This window comes from Globicephala melas, chromosome 18 (assembly GCF_963455315.2).
Source record: "Globicephala melas chromosome 18, mGloMel1.2, whole genome shotgun sequence".
NCBI classification, from domain to species: Eukaryota; Metazoa; Chordata; class Mammalia; order Artiodactyla; family Delphinidae; genus Globicephala; species Globicephala melas.
This window is the reverse complement of record NC_083331.1, coordinates 66,207,219-66,233,725: the sequence shown is the minus strand read 5'-3', so window position 1 is coordinate 66,233,725 and position 26,507 is coordinate 66,207,219. Positions and strand designations below refer to the sequence as shown.

The 26,507-nt window shown below is 40.2% G+C and overlaps 1 protein-coding gene across 8 annotated transcripts in view; it reads right to left on the bottom strand.

The window, feature by feature from the left end:
- Positions 1-26,507, bottom strand: part of MBNL2 (muscleblind like splicing regulator 2) — a 152,488-nt gene that overhangs the window by 25,505 nt on the left and 100,476 nt on the right. Inside the window, exons 4-9 of one of the 8 annotated variants that reach the window (XM_030856873.2) lie at positions 20,072-20,272; positions 16,694-16,957; positions 9,888-9,941; positions 9,103-9,256; positions 1,919-1,954; positions 529-623 (exon numbers count right to left, since the gene is read on the bottom strand). In XM_030856873.2, the coding sequence (XP_030712733.1) occupies positions 529-623; positions 1,919-1,954; positions 9,103-9,256; positions 9,888-9,941; positions 16,694-16,957; positions 20,072-20,272 (804 nt within the window). The remainder of the gene's footprint in view (positions 1-528; positions 624-1,918; positions 1,955-9,102; positions 9,257-9,887; positions 9,942-16,693; positions 16,958-20,071; positions 20,273-26,507) is intronic. The other 7 variants (XM_060288236.1, XM_030856875.2, XM_030856876.2 and 4 more) reach the window with 7 other exon arrangements.

Here is a 26,507-nt window from a genome sequence, read left to right as displayed (position 1 = left end):
GTTTGGGAGCACATAGGATCCAGGTGAAATGTTAACAAGAATCATTCAGACCTCAAATTTGACACTAAGGGAAAAGGGGAGACTTTTCTAAGAGGAGAATTTTCTTTTCCTCCACAATAGATAATAGGGTCTCTGAATGAACTGAATCCAAATACAGCCAGCTCTGAAGCACTCCCAAGTGAGCTTTTCTGATTTTTCTGTGACAATTCACAAAGCCCTGGATGCGTAATGCTGCCCTGAAAGGAATGTAAGCCTGTCAGGTTAATCACACAATATTAGGTACGGAAACGAACAGCGCAACACGAAACACAGCTACATCATTATTTGCAGTAAATGTTAACTCTAAATAAGTGCAACCTGTCCACAAATGCTGGCCATAAACTAATCAAAAAAATAAAATAAAATAAAATCTGATGGATAAACATGAAAAAAAAAAATTCTCCCTGAGAATTTTTTTTTTTTTTTTTAACTATCAGCACTCATTTAGAGTTTGGGATTTGTGAAAGAAAAGCTTTAAAAGGAGCAAACCTGATTGGCTGTGGCTGCTGCTGCGAAGGGGGCACTTGTTGCAGGAGCTGTTGCCGCAGAGACAGTGGCTGACGTAGCGCTGTGCATCATGGGTACTTTCAGGAGGGGGACCATGGGAGCAATGAACAGGAGGGTGTAGCGTTACGGTAACAGAAGTGGCATTTTGGCATATGGTGAATATCAGAGCAGCAAGCCATCATGGGTTAAACCAGCAGATGGCATGCAATCACAATGCAAAGCAAGGAAGCATATGGGAGAGAAATAAAAAAAAGGGAAAATAGCTTATTACAAGTACAATTAAAGGAAGTTTTAAAATATCATCAGTGATTCCCAGAAAGGCCAAAGCAGATTACTTTGGTTGATGTATTTATAAACCCTTTTACCTCCAGCACTAGATCGTTCCCAAGTCAGAGTCTACAGTGCCTGTAATAAACAGTGCTCCCCAAAACGTGAAATTGTAATGTCCAAATGAAGTAAGACTATGCAATATTCACTTTTAATCATCATTCTAAAACATCAAAGCCTCGATAATGTAGGCCTAATTTGGGTTAGAATTTTCTTGGAATTAATTGCAGTTAAATTGAATGTTTTGGGTCGATTTGGGCCTGCCTGCTTGAACTGGAATTACTGGGGATTGTGGTTTATTTGGGTCAATAAACAGTAGAGCAGAAATCATGGCCTTGATGTAAAATTGTAACACAGTCACTGTGAAACAGCCAGACAAATTTTGCCAATGTTTATTTTTCTTTACTCTAAGTGGAGCTAATCCATATGTCCTTAAGACAGACTTTTGTACCAAGGCATTGGAATGTGTGGGGATAGCTTATGTATGTATTATTAAAAGTTAACATCTAAGGGAATGGTAAGGTACAAATACTCATCACAAATAAATCAACACAAAATTAAAAAGGATAATAAAGCAAGGCAGTTGAGACATTTGTTTTCAAAATACATCCATTTATAATTTTTTTTAAATAAATACTTCTGGGAAACTCTGATAACTCTAACACACAGCAAAGAGGAGATAAAGGCACACCACATGAAACTTTAAAACATTGATGAAATTAGCCTGCCTCTCTGATAAAGTAAGCTTTTTCTTTTTTCTTATGCTAAACCATATAAACTATAAAGAGAAACAAAATACAGATCATTAAAAAGCAGACTCGTACTTGTGGTTTTATGTCTTGCAGTGGTTGTTCTAGTCACATTAAGATGGTCATTGTCTTCAGTATACAAGTACATTTTGAAACCTATACATTAACTCTAAAGCCAAATAAGCCTTCAGATCTACCAGTTCCTACAGCATTTCTACGATCTTTGAGATAAATCTCAATCAAGTGAAGGTATTGTACATAATATAAAAGACAAATAAAAAAAGGTTGGAACCTACCAATACTGGTAGCGGGTGTCATGCACAAAACTGACCCTGCATGTCATGCAATGGTAGGTGGAAAAAAGTGAATAAAGGGAAAGAAACAGGTTAGCGGTTTAGAGTTAACATTCAAAGTGAGATTGAAGCACAACCAGAAATAAGTAGGGTTAGTTAACACAGTCTTTTAGAGTCATTCACATGTTCAGTGTGGACACAAATATATCTGACTTATTTTAAGCCAATATTATTCATTACTTTTCACACTTTTGATTCATCTCCATTGACATGATTCTAGTAAGAATGACATGTGATAATGCAGCAGTCACCTTCCTCTAAGACCTCACAGTATCTTACAGACATTCTCAAGTTCATCCTCCAAGGTAGGAAGTGGGTATTTTACAGATGAAAAATCTGAGGCATAGTAACTACTCCAAGGTCATGCATCGTGGGAGTCAAGGCTAAGGCTAGAAATAGAATTCTGTTCCTAAATCCAGGTCAGGTTTTGTATTCACTATATCACACTGACCTTATTGAATTAAAAGTTTGCTTGTCTGATTGTAAAATGTTTTGTGTCAATAACAATATGAAAATAAAAACAGTAATTAAGATTCCGTATCCTCTAAATCAAAGGGTTGCAGGTCAGGTGAATTTTAGAGTACTGCTTGAAAGCCCTCAACGTAGGAAGACTGAGGTTCCCGTGACGGGATGACCGGATGTGTGTGTGACCTATTTTCTGTTATGAGATTCATTATGACAAAGGAGCGGTGGCTAGCAATAAAATCTAAACACTGCAGAGGCAAAACAGCACTGAACTGAGGCTGGGATAGGACCAGGGCTAGGGGTTTTTGGTGTCTAGGTGGGTAAGTGGGAGGGTGGGAAGGAGAGAGGGAGGGAGGGGGGTTTACAGCCCTTCCTTGGGAATAGCTGCCTTACCTGTGGGTGGTCATATTAATGTACTTGAATCAGAAAACGGACCATGAATATAACATATGTTGTGGAATACTGAAAAAAGAATTGTATTGAAAGGAATTATCTACTTCTGGTTCAGCTCCTTAGAGTGAAAATCAAGGTAATGTAAGGATTTAGGTAACTGAAGATTGGGTGTCATATGGGTACCAGAGAAGTAGTCTTTAATGAAGGTAGGTGTACCCACTTAGGGTTTTAGAACTGCCTTCTGAGATACTGGGTGAAGAATCTGAGATGTGTACGTCTTTATTCTCTCTGCTGAACTGTTCACACCTGAGGGAGACTTTTTGCCTGATCTGCGTTTTGATCAGGCCAACATTAACTAGTCAGGAAAAGAGGCTATTTAACTGGGCCACTCCTGGATTCTTCAGCAAACATGTGCTAATATATCCAACTGAAAACACACACACAAACACCTCATGACACCCTATCTTTCTCCAGCCCTATGTTTCTAAACTTCTTCACAATCAAACTTCTGGAAAGTTACCTACACATAAATTTGCACTTCCTTGACCCCGTTTATTCTTCAATCCTCTCCAATTTGGCTTTCATTTTCACCTCTCCACTCAAACTGCATGTCATCAAAGAACTCCGTATTTCTGCAATCAGTAAGAACCCTTCCATCCTGAGTCATGGTAACATTTAGCACTTGTCTACTCTCTCCGTAATAAACTACTCTTTTCCCTTGGACTTTCTGATAACACAGACACAGACACAGACACATATGCAAACACAGACACACACATACTCTATCTCTATATACTAGAGTTTTTCAGGGCTCAGTCTGGTTCCTTTTCATCTACTCTATACTTTTCTTCTGGTATGTCATTCACTCCATGGTATTAATTCAATTTAGGATTTAAATACCATCTACAAGCTCAAGGCTTCCAAATTTATGTATCCCGCCCAGATAGCTCCTCTGAGCTCCAGGTTTTTCTATCTAACTGTTTATCTGGCCTTCCTACTTGGATTTCTCACAAGCATCTCAAATCGAACATGTCCAAGCGTTGACCTTTTCCACAGCATCTGTTTCTCCACCTCAGGAAATGCTAGATGGACGTCATCATTGATGTCGTAGCTCTAGCCCAAACTGAAAGTTCTCCCTGACACCACTTTCCCTCGTGAAATTCCCTGGTCCAACTCACCAATAAGACAAAGCAGTTCTGCTTCTAAAGTGCGTCTTGTGTTTGTCTATTGGTCCATCTTCACTGCCACTCCTCATGGCCTGATCACCATTTTATGATCTGGGATCGGCTATGCAGTAACATCCTAAGTGGTCTTCCTGCCTCCATTCTCGTCCCCCCCTTTAGTCCATTCTCCATTCTGCTGGCAGAGTAAACCTTCCCCAATACAGGTCTGTTCACTTCTCTGCTGGAAATGATTCATTGCCTTCTCATTGCTTTTAGGATAAAGGTTCCCATGGTCTAGTCTCTGACTATCTCCCCAGCTCACACTATACTCCTCCCCTGGCCCCCATGCACCAAGCTTCAGACAGATTAGCCTTTCATTTCTTTGAAATGAACTCATCACACTTTTGTCCTACTTTTGGGCTTCTCACAGCTCTCCGCCCCTGCCTAAAATCATCATTACCCCATTCTTCATTTTCCAGGTCTCGAGGTATATGTTGCTTCTTTAAAAAACTCTTCAATTGTTCTGTTACCTATATTCACATGCCACTTAAATCAGTTTCCTATTTTAAACCTTACTGAACTCTCTACTTTTTCATTCATTATACTCATAAAAACTTTTAATTATATACTTCTCTGGCTATTTATTGAAATCCACCTCTCCTCTTCCACTGTAAACTCTGGAGGGCAGGGTTCATGTCTGTCTACGTCTATGGGGCGCATGGTAAACAGTCAATTGAGTGAATGTTCTCAGCCACCAGTGAGAGTGTGTTGGGAGCAACTTGTTCCTAAAATGTATTAAAGTACCCAGTTCGTGAATGATTTCAAAGTCAACCATGGCTGGATTCAAAATCATCCCTATAAAAATTCCATGTTATTCTCTCGCATTCCAATGCGGATGGGCTTTCTTGGAGCACTTTCCTTTCTTGGACACACCTGAATGTCACTGAGCTGCAGATCATCAACAGCAGCTCCTACAGCCACACTGGGCTAGGACTGGAACCGTCCTTTGGCTTCAGTTCAGGATGCGCCTGAAACGCTCAACCAAATCAATGTGATGAGCATCTCTCTCTATGTGGCCTAAAAGTGATATGCATATCGGAAACACAGAAGTTTTGCAATGTGTGGCTGTCTTACTCAATGGCAGATTCTGGTCCTGATCTTCTTTCTAAGCTCCATCTCTGCCTTTTCACCCCACTCTCTCCCACCCCCCACCCCTGCAAACACAGCCCCTTCAGTACTTTACACTGAGCTACAACGGGCAACTTGTTATTCCTCAAGTACGCTGTTCCCAATCCATGCTCTTCCCCCTGCCTGGGATGCTCTTCCCACACTGGTAAATTTTCCTTTCAAAGTCCTAATCAAATTTCTCCTCCTTTGGAAAGTCCTTCTTTCTCCATATCCTTCGTCGCCACCACCTACTGCATGTCCCATGGCGAATACATTGTCTCTTGCTTCCTCATTCTCAAATCGCTTTGCCCACTCCCTAAGGTAGCCCTTCACGCTTTGCATTATATTTGGTTTTTGCCGTGTTCTGAACTCCGTTGTATGCCCCTACTGGCTTTGGAACCCAGAACAGACTATGTGTTCAACAGTGGCTTGCTGAATTCAATAGGATAAACACATTTTGCTATGGTTATACAGATAGGGTTTCCACTAAACACTGACAAATCTTTCACCAAGGTGTGTGATACACTTATGTAATAGTATGGTTTCTGATCATTAGGCAGTATTTGTGCTAGCACTTCCCTGTTCTACTTACTCTGTATTTCCAATATAATGAAATAAATCAAGGAGAGAGTCAGTAGGTCGTCTTTGCTCTGACTGGCAGAAGCATTTCACTAAGGCACTAATTCTATTAACAAACACTTCTCAAATGTTTTCTGCTTCAGTTGCACAAACATTTCAGCTCTAGAATCTGCGAGTAGAATTATCTGGACAATTCCATGAATCATATATTCCACTTTACGGCAAAGGCACAGCCTCAGTTTTCCCATCTGCAAAATGCAAATAATTACGCCTGCCACTTGGCGGAACTATCTTGAAGGATAATGAGATAAGAACACTTAGAGGAACTCAGAATAAACCTGTCAGAGAAATGCCAAGAATTATTATGCTGCTATTTCTGTGTGTGTGGTTTTTGTCACTTTCCTAACATAGCAAAGAAAAAGTATAACCACTAGGTTAAAATAATGCCTATCAAAAAAGGAAAAATCCCACCCACTGCAAATGTGCTAGGGCATCAACCAGGGTGATAATTATATTAGCATGGGTTTGGAGAAGAATCCCATATTTTGCGTAATATTTTAAATTAATATCTCCACAGCCTGGAGGCAGAATTCCTGAAATTCAAAGTCACATTGTATCAATGGGAGAATTTTAGCAGCATATCAAAAACTTCACTGTGAATGACCTTTCAGTAAAGGGTAACTTCCAGGAGAACATAAAATGTTTTTTTGTTTCACATTTATGATAATTGTTAATGTAAAGTATTTAGAGAAAAATCAAAATCTGTCAGTTTAAAAGTAATGAGCTCCTCATTTACTAACTTAAAAAATTTTTTTTGAACATCATCACTTAATTTTCAGAGTTTAAAACAACAGTGATTAACAAAGAATGATTATTATCATTATCATTTTAAATTAGGTTGAAAATGTGGCTTATGAGAAAGAGTGCCTGAAATAAAAACTAGAGCCAAAATAAACACTGAATTTTCTGTTACGGATTTAACTGGGGGAAGGACTATGCTAATTTCCTTTTAATAAAATTATCCTTTCATCATTTAAGAGAAACGTGAAAACTTCATAGAAGTTGAAATACCATTTCAGAGCATGAGATCCACGTGTTTGTTCATTATGATATTTATGTCATGTTACAGATGGAAATACTTCTAATGCACAGAATTAAGCGGGCTAGGGCCCACTTTTCTGCTCCCAAAGCCCACTCTATGGAGAGTTGCTGGACACACTTGAACAGTTCTTAAAGAGTCCAGCAGGGGGCGGAAGTGCACAACCACAGCACCCAGAACAGCCTTTGGGTCCTCAATACAAGCATTTCATCAACTATAATCAGGCCATTGCAAATGGGACGTTATTCGTTCTTGCTTTGGAAGTCTTTAAATGGTTTCCAGGTGAAATATTTTTAAATGAGAATTCTTCCAGTGATTTAACAAGTCAGTCATTATTGAATTGAAGTGTTAATATGAGTTAGAGGCCTTCAGCCTTTTGCATGGCTTAGCTCCAGGGTTTCAGAGGCATTCCCAGGAAATGGTAGTGGCATTACTACCCAGTCTTCAGAAACAGACTTGTCCTTTTCTGTTTTTCCACTCAGTATATTCTTCCACAATTTTTTTCTCTTAAAATATCTAGTGACAAGGTCTATCAAATATGACACTTGTAGAAATCACACAGGGCCTTCAGATGTTTACCTTCTAGTAATTATTTTATAAACATGCTATATCAAGTGGATTACAAGTACAATCACTGCTGTGCTATAACTGTACTGAAATGTCACTAATTAAGGTTGTAATAGGACAAGATTGAAGCCCCAATAATTACTGATTTGGAGACACATTCTACAGGTCTATGAGTCTATTTATTTTAAGAGAAGAGCAGAACTAAAATAAGAAAACTATATACTAAGAACCACTTTACTAATGTAATTTATATTTTTTACTACAATATAAATATTGTTAGGTTAATAATTCATTTCAAAGTGTAGATTTTATATAAAGAATAGGATAGAAATATTTATTCAGCTCCCTCCTATGTTAATTCCTGATATGCTACAGGATTTAAGAAAATAGATAACAAACGTGAAAAGTCCACCCGTGTGGATTGGGATCAATATGCTTTTTTTTTTTTGATAAAATTGTTATTCACCTATATTGACCTTCAAGTCACTGTCATAGGCTGAAAATTTTGACTTCAAACTAAGAACTCAATGGACAGCCTTCTCACTAAAGCCTAAGTCACTCCGTGGTTCTTTTTTTATTTTTGACATTCCAGCAAATTTTATTTTGCAAATGTTATCCCTTCCTTTAGCTCAGACTAAAAGGTCAAAACCCCAGTCATTTATGGTGACTCTTTGTGTTTGTGTATGGTGTATGTAGGTCTGTGGTCAGGAAGGTGGGTAAAAAAACAGAGGGTTGGCATGCATTGTGGGTAAAAAAACAGAGGAGGGTTGGCGTGCATTGTACTCTTGTTTCTTCACTTTTATCTGATGTTTTATGCCAGGCTCTAAAGGAGGACTCTGGCCTCTGCCTATGGAGGCTGGCTGGTGTCATGTCATGTACATCGAGCTGGTCACAGGGAAACTGGGTTCTAGGTCTTTTTCTCTTTAGTAGTGCCACCTTGGGAAGTCACTGCACATTTAGGGGGCCTCAGCTTTCTCATCTGTAAAACAATCAATTGGATGAGGAGATCACTAAGAATCCTTTAAACTTCAAGGTTCTGTGATTAACAGAATTCATTTCTTAGTAGGATGACAGAGTTAAAGCACCTTAGCACCTAATATTATCAGGCATTGGCTTAGAAACTGAGGATAAGAGTTCTCTATATTTGTGAACTTGGTGGAAGTTGAGAAGGATGGCAAAAGAGATAGAATGGATGTAAAAATAGGAGTAGATGTTTGCTTTAATTTGAATAGCCTCTCTTTTTGTTTGTTTGTTTTGTTTTGTTTTGTTTAGTGCTCTGAATAGGAATAGGAAAAAAAAAAGGTTAGTATTTACTGGAATTGCTATTTTTAGGTCATTCAGGGTTAATGACAAATTTCAATTGTCACACATAAGAGGTCTTACTTACATAAACAATTTTTACACAGCTTGTGTAAACACAAGAAACCAAAAGCCCTAACTGCTGTTTGCTTCTCACGGGTTCAAACTGTCACTTAACTCTATAAAATATTTGGCTTTAGAATCCTAACAGTCTTTAGCTATTGTCCCAAGCAAGGTAAATTATCTAGATAGCTAGGACAATGATGAGTTTCAGGCTGTATTTATCGTACCTTTAAAAGCAAACTAGATGCCACCAAACAGCTTAAAGGAATGAGAAGAAAGCACATGACCGGAGGGCACACGGACACAGGACTTGGAACTGTCAGGGCACGTACCTGTCGGAATGAATGCCGTGTGTTGCTGCAGCTGTGCACTGGTGAGAGCCTGCTGGTAGTGCAAGACGCTGGGATTAAAGACGGTGCTGGCACCGTTGCTTTTTTCAAGTGCTTGTCTCTTTGGTAAAGGATGAAGAGCACCAGGAGGAAAGGCCTGTAAGGGAGGAAGTGGATAAGATACGTGTAACTCAAAGTGAGCACACCTTCAGCGTCCACAGAGATCATCAACTGCAGCATACTTTTAAAAAATGACAGCTAAGGAGATGCGTCTGCCATGCACCTTAATTTAAACAGCGGCAAAGTCGAATGAGTGAGAGTTTGTTACCCAGAGCAAAGCATGATTTCTGTAATCCAAAACGGTAGCATCTTAACTAAGGAAAAGAAAAGCTATCAAGCAACAACAACGAAAAATGACTTCAGCTTTTAAAATGAGTTAAACTAGTCTAAGGGGGGAAGGAAGCATTTGTGTTATTATTAATACCTATTCTTTTCCTTAACAAAGTGGCAATTTCTTGAATTTAAAGGTTAATTAGAATTATAATGAGCATTTTTCCAAGCCAAGTAATTTAAATTTGCTTCACTCTTTTGGAAAAGGTATTAAAATTTGTTAGGATTAATTTATTCCACATATTACATATGAAAATGAGATGGCTAAACACCTTATTGAATTTTTTTCATTAATTAATAATAATGATTGTTTGCAACCAATATTTTACAAGTAATACAAATCTCAGATGGTTCTCTGAAAAGCTACATGCAAAGCGAAAGGTGAAAGGTCAAAGTACCAGGTCTACAGATGCTTCGAGAGGTCGCTTCATTGCTTTGGCAGTCGACTGAGTCTTTTAATAACAGGCAGCGAGCACATGATGGCAGTGGGCCAATGGGATTCAAGCGAATTAACATACAGGTAAACAGCAAGCAGAGGTGCATCATGGGAACGGCATTGCATTGTGGATAGGTGAGAAGGAAAAAAATATTCTGAATGCAATATACAACGTACAAAACACTAGGCATGCACAACAACAAAAATGTTCTCTAAAGAAATGAATATTACACCTTAAATTAGTATTGAAGCAAAAATGCATCTACTATACCTTAGTTAAAAGCATATAAGAGAGTAAAATATAGATGTTTGAAATTCAGGAAAGTTAATTAAAACAGCAGCTTGCATACACACCATAAGCATTTTTTACATTGCTTCAGAAAAAAATGCAAAACTTTTAAGGGCCACAGGATTGAAGAACTTCTGATAAGTTAGTTTTCAAATATAAAACAATGAATGCACTACGTATAACATCCAAGTTATAAGATCCAAGTTGAAAAAAAAGATAATATCTTTAACTTTTATAAAAATAATTTTTAATGAAGATCTAGCCTAACAAAATGAAGCGGCAAACTGAGACAAACAATTCAGGCAAAAAAATATTCAAACACAAGATTATTTAGGCAAAACTGTTTGGGTTTGGATCTTAATTTTTTTGTCTGAATTATGTGGATAATTGTCTCAGTTTTTCTCTTCACTTTGCTAGTGTGGATCTGGTAACGTGGAATAAGGTTCCAAGCTTAACAGGTTTTGAATTTGCATGGTACGTTTCTCAAATGTCCTGCTTTTATTCCATCATATGGTTTCTAATGACTAACTTATCATCCATTCTGTTTTCCACCACATTTGAAATTTTAATTCAATTTATCGCGAACAACTTACCAGATTACACTAAGAAAATACCCTTTAACGGGTATTTAGTGTCCTCAGGTATCAAAATAATTTATACTTAATAATTCTAGTCGTACTTTTAAGTATAATCAGTGACCAACCCAGTTAATGAGATGTGGGAAACTCTTGGCTAGAACAAGTACAATAGCTAAAAATAGCAAACAGCTAAAAGAGCAAAGAACTGCTTGGACTATTAGAAGTCAAATAATATCTTTAACTTATAACCATACTTGTGGGCAGATAGTTTCATTTAAACAGCTGAAATAATAATAAATATTGATTTAGACCATGATGAAAAAATTTTCCTGTTCCTTGATAACTGTTGTAAAAAAAAATCTAAAAATTTTATGATGGAATTCTATGAAAATAAAGAAATTCAAAGGAATAGCTCCAATGCAAACAAAAGAAATGAAATACCCATTTTCTATGTTTAGCACAATAGGTAAATCCCTAAGGTTTGCACAATAAATACAAAATGTTTTATTCTAAAGTTCCGAGTTACAGCTATGGCATTTGAAAGAAAATGGGATAGTATTTAACCCTCAAAATGGGAAACAATGAATGGTATCTTCCTTGGCCAATAAAGAGCGGTTCATCATCATTTGAAGACTCAGGATTAAAAGTATGGAGGTGATAGGAGGTAAAGGAAAGAGCTAAGGGTGGAGCGGGGTGGAGACTAGCAGTAAAGCGGAAAGGACTATAGATAGAGGAGAGGCTTAGAATGGCCAGTGGAGAAGCTGCTTTGGAAGGCAGTCTGGATAGAGGCCATCACATAATATGAAATCATCGTTCTTCAGGCAGAATTGTGAACATTTTCAAAACCCAACAAGCTTCACAATGAGAAAGCTTCTTTGAATATTCTTTCCTCAAATGTCAGTTTGCCATGATGTAACTTTCATGACACCAGTTTTGTTTAAAATCTTTCATTCCTGTATAGTTTTACACTGCTAGATAATGCAATTTTTAAAAATTAAAAAAATTTTTGCTTGTATTAGTCTGTACTAACTACATAAAGCTGCATAGCCTGTTCTCATAGAGTACACTAACAACATTAACTGGATGGTTAAACCCAAAATCATTTTGGCCTCAACTTTCTGGTTTCAATTCTTTCCTTCACTTTTCCAGTCTGTGAGTTATAGAACAAATCTGCTATTGGGTTGATCTTTTCTGATTTGCTAACTAGAAGAGTGATTATGTCTCCACAGGCTGGTATTTATGAGCAAAATTTTGATTTAACAGAGCATCATTTAATGAAGTCTCCAAGTAGAAAAAAGAAATATTAAATAGTTCTCCTTAGGATCGACACCTGAAAGGTTAATGTTCTCTTTTTTTCCAATCTTAGTTTGATGAAATGCAATTTTGACAGAAATTATAATAAACTAGGAATTTAAAGAAGCTGAGAGCCCTAAACTGAGCTGGACAGTGACTGCATTTCCCTTTCTACCACTCCTTATTTGGGGTTTTCTTTACTAAATGCAAATATCTTGTCTCTTCAAGGAAACACTAAGGTCTTGGAGGGTCGAGTGTACATATTAATATCTTGCCCACCTCACACTTTGAAGCACATGGGTAGAATGTTTTTAAAAAACTGTATGGATGAATAATCATGTTCTAATGTGGCTTTGTAGTACACAGATGTTCCGTTTTAGAGGGTATTATGTGGCTGCAGGCATATGTTTACCTATATTGAAAGATCTTCAGGCTTAAAATAGACCTGAGCGATCCCCAAGCCCGGTGCATCTTGGGAGCTTCCTTAGGCACCTATGCAGAGAACGAGGTTCTCTTTAATTGAGCCCCTACTGTGTGCCAGGCACTGGGCACCCATTCTTGCTGGCTTCACCAACATTTCTGATCCTTTGCCCCCTCTGGGCTTTCTCCAGCCTTATATACCTACAGCCAGGCTTTTCATTTTCTGGATCAAGGAGCAAGCCAACTTCAAGCCAAGGCAAGCCAACCAAGGGCCCGGCATTAGAGGCAAAGACCAAACCTGAGGAGCCAGGAAATGCTGACGACAGTAATCAGAGCTGCCACTCGAATGTGGAAGAAAAGGATGTGGACAAGTAGGATGGGATTCAAAGTTCCCGTACATGTTTTCTTGAACAACTGAAACTTATCTAGCTGATGGCAGCTGGTCCTGTTTCCTTTTACAAAATAAGTATCTCCTGGTGTAGCCCCATTTTGGTGTGTGTGTGAAGAAGGACTGCTGACCTGAAGATCAGATACCTTTGTGTTAAAATTACCAAAGAGAAGCTCTGTCTGGCTTATTTTTACATTTGAAAAATTCTGATGAGGATGATGCTCATGTTTTAAGAGGCAGTGCAAAAGAATAAGGCTCTAAAGGAAAGAGATGTCTCTTTTTCTGGAATCAAAGCTTTAGATTCCTTTTCAGGGTCCAGTTAATCCAGAGAAGGGGAAATCCCGGACAATAATAAAAATTGCACTACAGAAATTCTTGGTGTTCAGATATGGAACCCAGGTGAATGGAATACTAATATCTTCTGACTGCAATCATCACTCCCATTTGTTCTTTTAAATAAGGAAATAATAGTTTTTCTTCAGTGTACCGAGTAATCTTGCTATGAGAATAAGAATACTTTGACTTCATCCAACTGCAACTAGACTGGTTTCAAATGAGCCTCTCACTTCAACTAAAAAGACATGACAGATTCAGTAATTTTCATGTCATTGTCAGAAAGAAGCTGACGCTTTTGTTCTGAAACTACATTCCTTTGGGTTGTCTTTGACGGTGTTGCAAGATCACCTGAAGTATCAGAACTCCAAATCTGGGCACAGGGTAACAATCTAGGAAACTATGGTAACTAAATATACTGACATCCACTGCAACAAGGTCTGTGCATCTTGATGAAAATGATGTGAAAATGCACAGAAAGGCACATAGAGGAGTCGAATCTTGCTTTAAAGATACCGGGCTGTTTGTGTAAATGGCCATTTCTTCTCATGTCCATCAACCCAGGTCATCTACCATTGACATATTCTAGGTGCACTGTTCCTTCAGTGATTGAAGAACATACTGACTGCAGATGTTAGAACTGGTACTTCTAGGTAACAGCCGGATAAATCAAGGCTCAGATAAATTCAGGGCTCAGCTGTAAAGGTCACTATTAGTACCAGTGTTTTCTTGTATTTAACAGGTATTTGAGGTATAGGGACTAAGTTTTTCATAGTCCCAGAACCTCATCTCATATCCCAGTGGCCAGAGATGGCCATCGTGATCCGGGCTGAGCCAATCACGGCATGCTATTACTCTCACCACAGGACAACCACCAAAATGACCCTGGTGGCTCATTTTTTTGTTCCTAATTAGCGATGGTATAGATACTATTTTTGTCTCTTGTCAGGAAATGTAAGAATGTGTCCCTACAGGTGTCCAAAGCCATGGCCAGTGTTGTTTGGAGAAGCTGATCTTAGAGAATGGAGCTGATATACCAAGAGAAGCAGAAAAAAAGAAAAGAGAGAGACCTACTGGTTTTCAAGTTTCCGGATCCATCTACCCCTGAGCCCTATTTTACCTCTGCTCCCTTGGAGGGCACTAAATGATCTAGTGAAGTTTTTGTCTCTTGCAGCCAGAGTTCTAACTAGCCTTGGGGGTATCCTTGATACCTAGTTATGATTTATAACATTCGCTTAAGGTAAAAACGTGTTCTTTGTGCCCAACGATCAACACACCAGTTAGAATAAATTTGGGCTGGCCTGAAAGAATGATTACAATGAAAAACATTTTACTTCTCGGTAGGATGAGATCTTCACTAAGTGGATGAAGATGGATTCCACACTGCAGAAGTGTATAGAAGACCTCATTTGCTCTCTAAAAGAATTCCTTTTTCATCAGCATTAAGTGACCAATTTATTCTCATCTCCCCTACAGGTCCCTCACCCCCTGCACCTAATTATAATCAGTTTTGAAAACCACTCTTTTATGAGAACAAAAAGGGGAGAATTTATCTATATTGTCCTGACTCTCTCATGTGGATGCATACATTCCCACATATATAGAAACTCACAGAAAAATCACTGTTATGTCCAGTGATGAAAAAACACTAAAGGGACAAGGACTCTGAGAAGAAACAGTGAGAGAGATGAAGGACTCAGTGCTCAAGATACTTGGGAATAAGCTGAGATTGGAAAGGTGTGAATAAGCACACAGGCCACACTAAGCGGTGATGACGTTAAGGGCAGGCTCTGTGCCTTCCTCTCTGCATCCCTGTTGCTTGTCACTGGGCCAGGCCTTATAAACGTTTGTGGAGGGAATTCCCTGGCGGTCTGGTGTTTGGGACTCTGTGCTTTCATGCCGAGGGCCCAGGTTCAATCCCTGGTCAGGGAACTAAGGTCCTGAAAGCTGCGTGGTGTGGCCAAAAATAATAAAAAATAAAACGAATCATTCTCTAAAAATATAAAATAAAATAAAATGAATCGTTCTCTAAACAAAAAAAATTGTGGAAAGAATGTTGAGTAATATGAACTTGGTGTATAACAGCTACCCTTGCATTCTGATCAGGCATTAGTGTATGAAGTGGTGGTCGCTAGTTAGAACAATGTGTTTTAAACTATACCTTTCGTATCTGAAGCCATATCTATCTTTCTCGAGGGATGACTGGCCACTGAGTCTTTCCTGCCCCCCTCCACCCTGGACCCCATTATGCATTTCCATTGTGTCATGGAGGAGCAGTATCACTGCCACTAAACTCCAAGCTCCCCGAGGGCAAGGAAAGCTGCCTAATTTATTTTTTCCAGCCGGCAAGTGCCTGATGCACGGCAGGTCTCATATGTTTTGAATGAATGGATGCCCAGTGCCTATCATATATTAAAACAGACTTCTGTCAAGCCAGAGATCTCACATGAAAACAAATTAATTCTACAGGCCAGTGCAGTGGTTCTCAAACTTTGCTGCACACTGGGATCAACTGGGAGCTTCTAAAGAAAGAAAGAAAGAAAGAATAAAGAAAGCAAGCCCCTGCCCAGGCCACATCCAAACTAATTAAATAAGAAACTTGGGGGAAGGGACTGATGTTAGAACCTTTCAAGATCCCTCAGGTAATCCCAGAATACAGCTAAATTTAAGTGTTCTAGGTAGGGGCTTCTCAAATGTTACTGTGTATACAAAACACCTGGGGATATTTTAAAATTTGTATTCAGAGCCCAAAGGTCTGGGGTGGGGCCTGAGACAGGACAGTGACTCAGGGACCTGAGGCTGGGTTCCAGGACTTCTTTTTTTTTTTCCAAGCACCAGCCCTACAGCTCCATCTTCAGCTGTTTCATGACTTGATGTTCTGCATAAAATTTCGTTTAGGGAGAGAGAGTTCGCAGCGTAGCCTTTGTGATAAGTGACAGAAGAGGGACAAAAGATGGGGGTAGGGAAAAGCCGGGCAGCGGGGGCCGCCGGCCGAGGGCTCCTGGCTCCGGACTGCCATCTCGGGAGCGCTGCGGCTGATGCGCAGCAGCCGCCGCAGGCCTCCCGCCCTGTTTCCCTCTCTCTCTGTCTCTGTCTGTCTGTCTCTCTCTGTTTCTGGGCCGCCTCCCTGGTCCTTCCCGCTCTGCGAGGAGCCCGGGCCGGTCCCGCCCGTGTCAGGTCTCCGAGCAGAACTGGGCGTGGGGAAGGGCGCTCGCACCCGCCCCGCGTTCCCTGCGCCCGCCTGAGAGATTTACTTATTGTGCTGCAGAAGGGAAGGAGGGAGGGACAGAACAGAACAAAACAAAACAAAACGGGGGCAACCGAGACAGGACGTAGGCAGCGGAGCAGCGGGAACAGCAGCCGTCCCCCGCTCCCAGCGGTCTGGGGAGCGTGCGCGTCCCCGCGCGGAAGGCGCGGCTCCGGGCTCGCGGGCCGGGGAAGGTGCGCGGCGCGCGCGCCCCACTTACCATGACTGTGGCCGCGGCCGCGGCTGCCTGGGCGGCCACCGCGGCCTGGTTGGCTTGGTGCTGCGCAGCTTTGATTTTGGCCTGCAAGTGTGCAGGAGGGTGAAAATATTTGCATTTCTCCCTCATGCAACGCCCCTTTATGTAATCCATACAAACGGTTACGGTGTTGTCGTTTGTGTCGATCATGGTGCTGTCAGCGGGGTGTGCAAAGCGGCAGTCAGTCTCTCCCCGGGCACAGTTTCCTCGCTGGAACTCCCTGCAGACCTAGGACATGGGGAGAAGAGCACACGATGCAGAAGGAGGCCCCAGGGCCGCCGGGAACTACCTCTGCGAGCGCAGGCACGATGTAAAAAAAAAAAGAAAAAAGAAAAGGAATAAATGCCTTTCCTTTCTTTTAATGGTGGCTTTTGTGCCATTTACAACATAAACATTCGATTATCCAGGACTCAAGTAACTGGAATCCCGGGCAAAATAATTTGAGTTTTACTTCCCCCTCTTTTCTGGGGTGAGAATCTATATTAAGAAAGTCAAAATCTGCAGTTAAATCAACAAGGCCCCCATTGTTCTTGGGATTTATTTATTTATTTAGAGAAGGAAAGGAGGGAGGGAGGGAGGGAAGGAAGGACGGAAAGAAAGAATATTTTATATATATATATAGTAATTTGGAGATTTTATATACATGTGTGTGTATATATATATACACACACATGTATATAAAATTTGGACGTCTATATATAGCCACATCTACTATGACAACTCTGGGATTTTACAGGGTTTTTACATGGAGGGATTATTTCACCAAAGATCAAGCCACAAGGTCATTGCTGCACAACTGCTAAAAGAACAAGGCGACGTGACGAACTTGTTTCTCCTCTCTGAGGATGGGGAGTGGGGCTGGAGTGAACGTGAATACTCCCGTTTTCCCATAGGTCTGTCCTGCTCCATAAAGCTGATGTATGCTTATACTCATAAATTAGAAGAACTACGATATCTAAGACACCAAAACTTTCATTTAAGTCACAATATTATTATTTCTGACAGCACAGAAAGAAGGTAAAAATACAAAATAAAACGGAGAGAAATATGGGAAGAGATAAAGGGAAAGAAGTAAAAGGAGGGAAGTAGAATAGAGTTTGAAGTGTTGATGTATTGTTTCTTTTTTTATTCCTTAATCCTTAATTATCCTGAAATCTCAAGTAACTGCAATGCTCCATCCTCTGAGAATTCTCGTGGATCAGGAGTTTACTGTTTAAAGAAAATTTTCTTTGGAATTTAAAGAGTATTCTTAACCTTGCCCTAAATACCGATAACGTCAAGTAACACAAATAACATATATACATAATACTTATATTTATAAATATCATTATCAGGGAAGAATTACTAGTAAAATTGTAAGTTATTTTCTTCTCAGGCTCCACATCCAAAGTTGATGTGCTCAAGTGGTGGTTCACATCTTTATCATTAGTGACATTACAGGAAGGGTCACTGACATGACATTTGAGCCTTGTGAGAGTCAAAAGTACTTGGGAAATACAGTTTCACTGACCAGTGACCAAGCGAGTTTAAAGGGTAAACAGATAAATCACAAAATTTTTAATTGTTTCATTCTACTTTGGATATTATCCAACATTCCATCTTTAGCTCATAAAATGTACAAAATAAAAATTACTAAACTGTTCCCACAGATTCTGAGTATGCCTCCCTCTGTAAGTGGAATGACTCCAGGCTAAGACTGCATTGGGGTGTAGAGTAGCCATCAGGCATTTACCAAGGGGCTCTGTGTGCAGCTGACTTCATTCCTGGTTTGAAATGAATTGCAAGCTGCTTTGCTAAAGTCCTCGTGAATCAGTTTTACATATGTCTTTGTCTACCAATCCTGTTGGGAAGGACAACTTGTTCCCAACTCAGCTGATTTAATTTGTTTTCTAAACCACACGGTCACGTACTGAACACGAAACCTTCATGGGTCCACCAGGTGGAGCCCCAAACACTTTTCCAGTCCCATGAAAGGTCTGTTCAGTATTCACAGGGTTAGTCTTGATCAAAACAGTAGCGATGGAGTTTATTGTCTTTTCATTTGGGGATCTATATACTCCAGATGGAAGCTGATATTAGGCAGCATTTTATCATTTTCAATATTTATTGGATAAATATTTAAACAAATGCTCATTGAAAGAACATTCTCAAATGATCCAAGATAAAGCACAGTGTACATCCTAACCATACATATATATCACCTAACAACTAACTGATGGTTGGATTAAAGGAACTCTTTGAAAAATCTGTCAGACTCTTTACACACCCATATAAAATGCTCTATTAAATGTCATAGGATACAGTAGTTAAGATAAATGGATGAATGCCCTAACTGATTAAAGAGAAATTTTACCTAGTAAAGTACAGGTGAGCTGGTTTGACTCATGACTTAAGAATTATGTTTTATAAATATATGAATTTTTAAACTTTTTATTTTATATTGGAGTATAATTGATTGACAATGTTGTGATAGTTTCAGGTGTACGGCAAAGTGATTCAGTTATACATACACATGTATCTATTCTTTTTCAAATTCTTTCCCCATTTAGGTTGTTATATAATATTGAGCAGAGTTCCCTGTGCTATACAGTAGGTCCTTGTTGGTTATCCATTTTAAATATAGCAGTGCGTACATGTCAACCCCAAACTCCCTAACTATCCCTTCCCCCCACCCTTCCCCCACTGGTAACTATAAGTTTGTTCTCTAAGTCTGTGTTTTCTTGACTTTTGTAGATCACTTGAATTTAAGTTAAAGAAAATATCCCAAATCAGTAATTAGATTTTCCCAGGCTCCAGTTCCCCGTTTACCTATACATAACTGGGGCTGATATCCTGGAACATGCTAGAGCAGCCATACTAGTTCTTCAAATACTGAAATATGATCATACCGCTTGGTCAGTAGTCACAGTCCTACGTCCTCCCACCCCTGTCCCTGAGTGTCCCCCTTGTCCTGGCTGCTGGCCTCCTAACCTGCCCGTTACCAGACCTTTCCAGGATCCAGCAAAGGTTCACGCCTGGAACAGCTGGAGCCCTTGGGAGCCATCTTCGTGGCCTGCATAGTGATTGATTCAATGTTCCACTGGTCATTACATATTTTGCCCCTGAACACACATTCCACACAACAGATTTTTGTTTGTATTAAACTTATTCTTTTCCCACAGACTAATTTCCTTTATACTTGACCTTAAATTCAAACAATAGAATTATGAATGCATGCCTTTTAGGTGAATGTGTGTGCATGGTGGTTTTGCAAGACTGAATTAATATCTTACAAGCATTCACTTACACAGAGGTATAGTTCTACCACAAATGCATCTCAAACCACAAATATAATTGAAGTACCTCCAGTTTGTCAGTCCTGAGAAGTTTCTGAGTTGCAGTTGAGCCCGGAACAGTGACAGGTGGACTTCCGGGAACAATAACAGGTGTGGTGGGTAGAATTTCCGTTGGGACTAACCCAACTCCAGGGGTTACCGGTGCTAAGTAAGGAGCAAAGCTAATCGCCGTATTTGTCCCTATTGCGGGACCTACAGGAAAAGTGGGCTGTTAAGGGAAGATAACACAAGACAAAGATTCCTTTAGAATAAAACTTTTAAAAATCACCAGCAAGTGTCATTTGAGCAAAATTCATTCATTGCATACAAGACTCTTTATGTTAATTGCATAGATCCATGCTGAACTGTGAAAATTCATTAAGCTTCTCTGTTTTTTGCTTAATAAAAATGAAGTCCATACAGATCCTCTCTTCCCCAAACCATACAAACACATGGGAGAACATCATAGAAACCTAACTACAGGGACCAGGTGAAACTTTTATTCCCATGAAAGTGTTCTCAAGAAAAGAATAAGTTCACCCTAATTGCTCATCATTCCAAACTATTGAATGTTACAACAAGAAGGCAGTAAAACTTAGGGAATGCTGACTCATAATCTTTGATTTCTCCTACGTGTCTCTCAAAGGGAGAGGAAGAAAGAAAAACACTTGACTATAGACTGATTTTCAGATTGACCAAGTTTATACACTCTCAAAAAGTGGGGATTATTTGGTATTTTATTTTGCTCGGATTTACCAGTATGTTTCCGTATTCTATCACTAGCATATATAACCCCAAAATTCTTAGGCAGCTTACATCTAGACCTGCTATTTCTTGCTCTAGCTCAACTATGTCTAGATCCAATCTTCCTTTCCTGAAAGGTTGGACAGAAGGGCTTGAACTTTTCCATTGGCCATTAAAAGTTGCTTTGGTTTCCTAGGTCACAAAATCAACGCAGCAGTGATGAAGGTATAGAGTTCCTCACTAAACTTCTCGATCACTATACTCTGTGTCCAAAAGAAGTACATTAGAGGGTTGACGGGATGATTGTTTTCAAAAGCTTCACCTGAAAATATGCCTTTCAGAAAGGAAATAATGCACTTTTAAGAGAACAACAAACTTGGCTTCACTTTTTTTTTTTTTTTTTTGTGGTACGCGGGCCTCTCACTGTTGTGGTCTCTCCCGTTGCGGAGCACAGGCTCCGGACACGCAGGCTCAGCGGCCATGGCTCACGGGCCCAGCCGCTCCGAGGCACGCGGGATCCTCCCGGACCGGGGCACGAACCCGCGTCCCCTGCATCGGCAGGCGGACTCTCAACCACTGCGCCACCAGGGAATTGGCTTCACTTTTAAAGAGCCAATGTTAAAAATGTACATTTAAGAGAACAACAAACTTTTGCTTCACTTTCAAAGAGCTGATGTTAAAAATTTAAGATGCTAAAGATTTTTCTTAGAATAAACTTTGCACTGAATTGGATCTGAATAGTTTTTGTTTGTTTTGTTTGTTTTTAGTTATTGGATGACTTTTACCCTATTTATTTTTAGGATATTTTAGGTATTTGCAATCACATGTTAATGCAATTTTCTCATATTGAACTATGTGGTTGGCCATGTCATGCTACTTCTCTATTTGTACATTGTGGGTAACATTCTTGTTGTCTATTTATAGCTCTGAGTTGTTGAACATATGGGAAAAATAATAATCTGTGTGTATTACGTTTTTTGTTGACAGCAATAATGGAAAAATATCTTTTACAAACGATGATGTTAGAAAGCAGTGAATTATTGATAGTTTGTGCGGGGAGTTCTTGGAGAGGCTGAAAGGCTTCACTGAAGTGGCTGGTCGCGGGAGGGATGGAAGAGGTGATTCTAATGGTCTTAGAGGGCTGCTGCTGCACTCTCATGAGGGGCCCTTAGATCTTTATGGCTCCGACATAAAATTCACTTTGGGGGAAAGTTGCTTCATGAGGTCTTAACATGGGAAATTGATGGCAGTTAGGAGTTTTTTTCTTCCTTGACTTTCTACAGAGTTTTATACATGAATGTTTTCCATTTTCAACCCATTTGAGTCATAATTATAGAACGTTGTGGTTTTCAGTAACTGTAGCTTTTATAATTTAGTACTGTTGAAAAGAAGCCAAGTGATTTAAATGGTATAAGGGCTCTATAATGTTAGGATTTAAGAAAATCAATTCTGAAAGGTCATAAATCACAACAGATCAGTGATTCAAAGAACCAGCTATATCAGAAATGCCTGAGGGGAATTTCATAAATAGAGATATCACAAATTCTGACTCAATATGTCTGGGCAGGGTCCTTGAGATTTGCATTTAAAAAAACTTACTACATGATCTGATGTGCACCCCAGTTTGGGGACAACTGTCATAGATGAGGAGTGAAAATAAATATTAGGAAAAACCAGTACTAGTAGTATAATTTAATCTAGAGGCTAATGATTGAAGTAAACATTTAGAAATTAGAGCCCTCCCCACATCTCCATTTTTGACTTTCTGTTGGAGCAAATTCCCAACCTCCCTCCCTTTTAGATAATTTGAAGCCCGGGTCAGTGTAGGGACACACATTCAGGTTGTACCTTGACTGTCAGTGGGCTGTCAGAACCTCAAAACCCATTTCCCAAAACCTTTTTGCATATCAACAAATCTCTCGCCATTAGCCAAATTTTGTTCCTTGTTCATCTAATTTAATGGTCGAAAAGGAACGTTGCAGTTCGTTTTATTGATGTTAGCTGTAATATAGGTCACAGAGAGTATTATTTAAAAGTAAAAACACAATTACTAGACAAAGGGAGACAGGAATTCAAAATCCTGAGCTCGGCCAGTTATTAATCTTTACCCTGGGCAGGAGATCAACCTCTCTGAACTTTAGTTTTCTCATCTGCAGAAGGGAAGTAAAACTACTTAGCTTCAAGACTTGGGCTGAGCAAGGTGTTAGTTCTGTCTTATAATACTTCGCATGGTTGGAACGCAAGAAATAGCAGCTATCATTAGTAGTGTAAAAATCAGTATTAATAAAGGTTTTTTCCCCCAAATTGTCCATTGATTCTATAACAGGAATGTAGTCAGGATAGCAATATAATAATAGAGGTATAAAATCTTACTAAATGATAGCAAATATCTTCTTTATTTTGAAATATAGGTTGGGAAAGTATGTATTTTCTTTCATGTGAAAGTTAAAAGTTCATAGGCTTTATGAAGATAGATTCAATTAGATATTTTCTCTTTTTTTGTCTAGAGTGTTTTCTGTTGAAGTTGAATAGTAAAAAAATACAGTTATGGTAATTTTCAGAGATGGGCACTATATTATTATTATTATCATCATTGACAGTAATACCTTACATCTGTGAAAGGTTCGGCTGTTTTCAAAGCATTCTCACACACTGTCTTCTTTAATCTCCTCAATACCCGCGAGAAGCAAGCGTGGCAGCGAGAACTGCACAGTGTTCAGGTGAAAGCAATTTAGAGTAGAGACCACGTGGATTCCCCAAGGTCAGCGCTGCGGAGGCAGAGTCAAGGCAAACTACCCAGGACCCCTGGCTCCCAGTCTGGGGCTGTTTTTACTCCTCTGCACTTATAGATTTCATTGGTAATTTCTTAAAACAGAAGAGGGAACAAAAACACGAGCTGCCCTTACAGACATAAGCGTACAGAGTGAGCATCGGCGGGGAGCCTTGTCCCACCGTCAGCCAGGGCCTCCCTCAGGCAGGAGGTTAGGGCTGCTCTGAACAGCTGCCTGGAAAAGTGGGTCTCAGATCCTGCATTCAAATTAAAGTCTCCAGGTGGAGTTGAGGCTGATGTCTGAACTTGAGTCTGAGTTGGTAGCTAAGAGAAGGGCAGGTGACTCTGCTCCTGGAAGGCCACGAGCTAGGGCTTGGGAGAAGCGGCCCTGCGGTTCCCGCAGGAGGGCTGTTGCCAGGTGGTCTGAGACGAGATCCATTTGGTCCTCCTCGTCTCTCAGCACTAACTGCACTGAGAGAGGCCAGAGGACAAGAGCTGCAGAGAGTCTTCTGGAAGAAAATCATGTCCGAAATGCCGGTCTTGGCGTCTTCGCTCTGGACTTCACCCCACCTGCCTGTGTCTCTCTCTCTCCACTCTTCCTTCTCAGTACCTTACAGCAGTAGCTCTGGGTTCAGAGATCACACACTCACATGTGCACACATGCTCTTTGATATTTTGTAGTGGCGAGGAAGGATCAGGGCTGGGGAGGAATGACTAAGTGGCCTGAGGTATTTTATGGCTCTAAAATGTAGTCAATTGACTTTTTAAAACAAGAGCGTGAGAGCTCATACATTTAGAAAGCTCTGACTTCAAAGGGTAGGTATTTGGCACTCAAACTGAAAGGCCTAAAACATGACATCTCTTAAGCCTTCTCCCTTTACTCCCGGAAGCATCTCTGGAGCACAGAATACTCAACACTAGACCTTGCCCCCAAGGACCGGATTGCATAGGCTCTTGAATCCCTGTCCTACTAGAGGCTACCCACCTGCTGCTTTATCTTGAGTGTACGTGGGAAGGTTGTGTGGGAGGTGAGGGGTTGGGGGCAGTGTGCTGGGAAGGGAAGGGAAGGGAAGGAAGAATTGCTGTTACACTCTGTTAGGAATTGGAGAAAGAAAAACTGGTAGGAGGAATAAGGTGAATGAGACTTTTGAAATGTAATGAATTTGAGACAGAAGAGGAAAGAACAGTTTGCATTTTCATTCATTCAGTAAATATTCATTGGTGGTACAGACATGGTGCCAGAACACTGTGTCTACATTTATTGAACTTAAACCCTAATGGGGAAGGACAAAGAAATAAAATGACAATTCATTTTTATGGATAAGCAGAAATGAGGAGGCCTCACTGGTAATGACAGAGATTGGTGGTGGGTCGCAGGGGATAGAGTTGGAGTCCTTATGAATAAGATGAAGTTAAAACGTGAAGAGTAGTAGGAAACTTCCAGCAAAAGCAAAGGCCTGGAGGCAAACAAGAGCTCTGTGTGTTCACAGAACGGAAAGTTTGGTTTGGTCTCAGTGGACAAAGGAAGAGTGGCCCAGAATGAGTTGGTGAGCTGGGAAGGGACATGATCACAGATGACACTATAGATAAAGTCAAGGTTACATGTTTAGGCTTTGTCTCCAGTGAAATGGGAAGGTGAAGGGTTGTAAGAAAGGGAGTGATGTGATGCCTTTATGTGTTTAAAGGCAACTGTATGCCGGTTGCTGTGTGCAGGATACATTGGAAGAAAGCAAGAGTGGAACTTGAGAGATTAGGAGGGAACAGCTTATAAAGTATTTTGAAATACTTGGCGGCTCAGACGAGGGTGCTGGGAGAGGAAGTAGATGGACTTGAAGGCACATATGACAGGATTTGCTGATGAACTGGATGTGAGAGAATCTGCTTGGTTTTGGTTTGAAACTGCTGGTTGCACATACTGAGATGGAAGTGTAGTAGAATAAAAAAATGGGTCTTGAACATGTCAAGTTCCTGTGAGAAATTTGAAGGTGAGTCCAGTAGGAAGCTGGATACCTGAACCTGGGACTCAGAGGAGAGGTTTGGACTGGGAACGTGCATTTGGGAGTTCTCAGCCTGTAGATGATTCAGAGCCTCAGAAATGGATGAGACCATGAAGGAGAGGGTAAATGAGAGAGCGGTCCAGCACTGGGAACATCAGTGTATAGCAGCCTCAACATATAACATAGGAAAAGAATGGGCAATGGAGTCAGAAGAGGAAGGAACGATCAGAGAGCGAGGGGTGCTCCTCGAAGGAGAGATTGATTGCATGTTACTAAGAGGTGGAAAGAGTACAATAAAAGCAGAAGTGCCCATTGGTTTAGCAACATGGAGGTCACTGGTGAGAGATTTCAGCGGATGGGTTCAGGGGAGATGGGAGATAAAGGGAGTGGAAAAATATGCATAGCTCTTTAGAGAAGTTTACCTAAGAAGGAAACCTAAAAATGGAGGGATACTGGCTACTTTATGTTTATCAATTTCTTTGTCTTAAGCAATTTCTGCATGTATTAATTTCCCGTGTCTGGTCTAACAAATTCGCACAAACCTGGTGGCTTGAACAACATGCATTTATTCTTTCATAGTTCTGGAGGCTGTAAGTCTGAAATCAGTTTCACTGGGCCAAAGTCAAGGCTTTGGCAAGATCATATTCCCTCTGGAAGCTCTAGGGATGAATCCATTCTTCGTCTCTTCCATTTTCTGGTGGCTGCTGGCATCCCTTGGTTAGTGGCCACATCACTCCAGTCTCTGCCTGTACGGGCACATTGCCTTTCTCCTCTTCCGTATGTGTGTCAACTCTCCCTCTGCCTCTCTTATAAGAATGCTTGTGATTGCATTTAATCCAGGAGACTTTCCCCATCTCAAGATGCCTAGCTTAATCACATCTGCAAAGACCCTATTTCCTTGTAAGGTGACATTTACATTTCCAGGTACCTTTGAGGGCCATTATTTGGCCTAC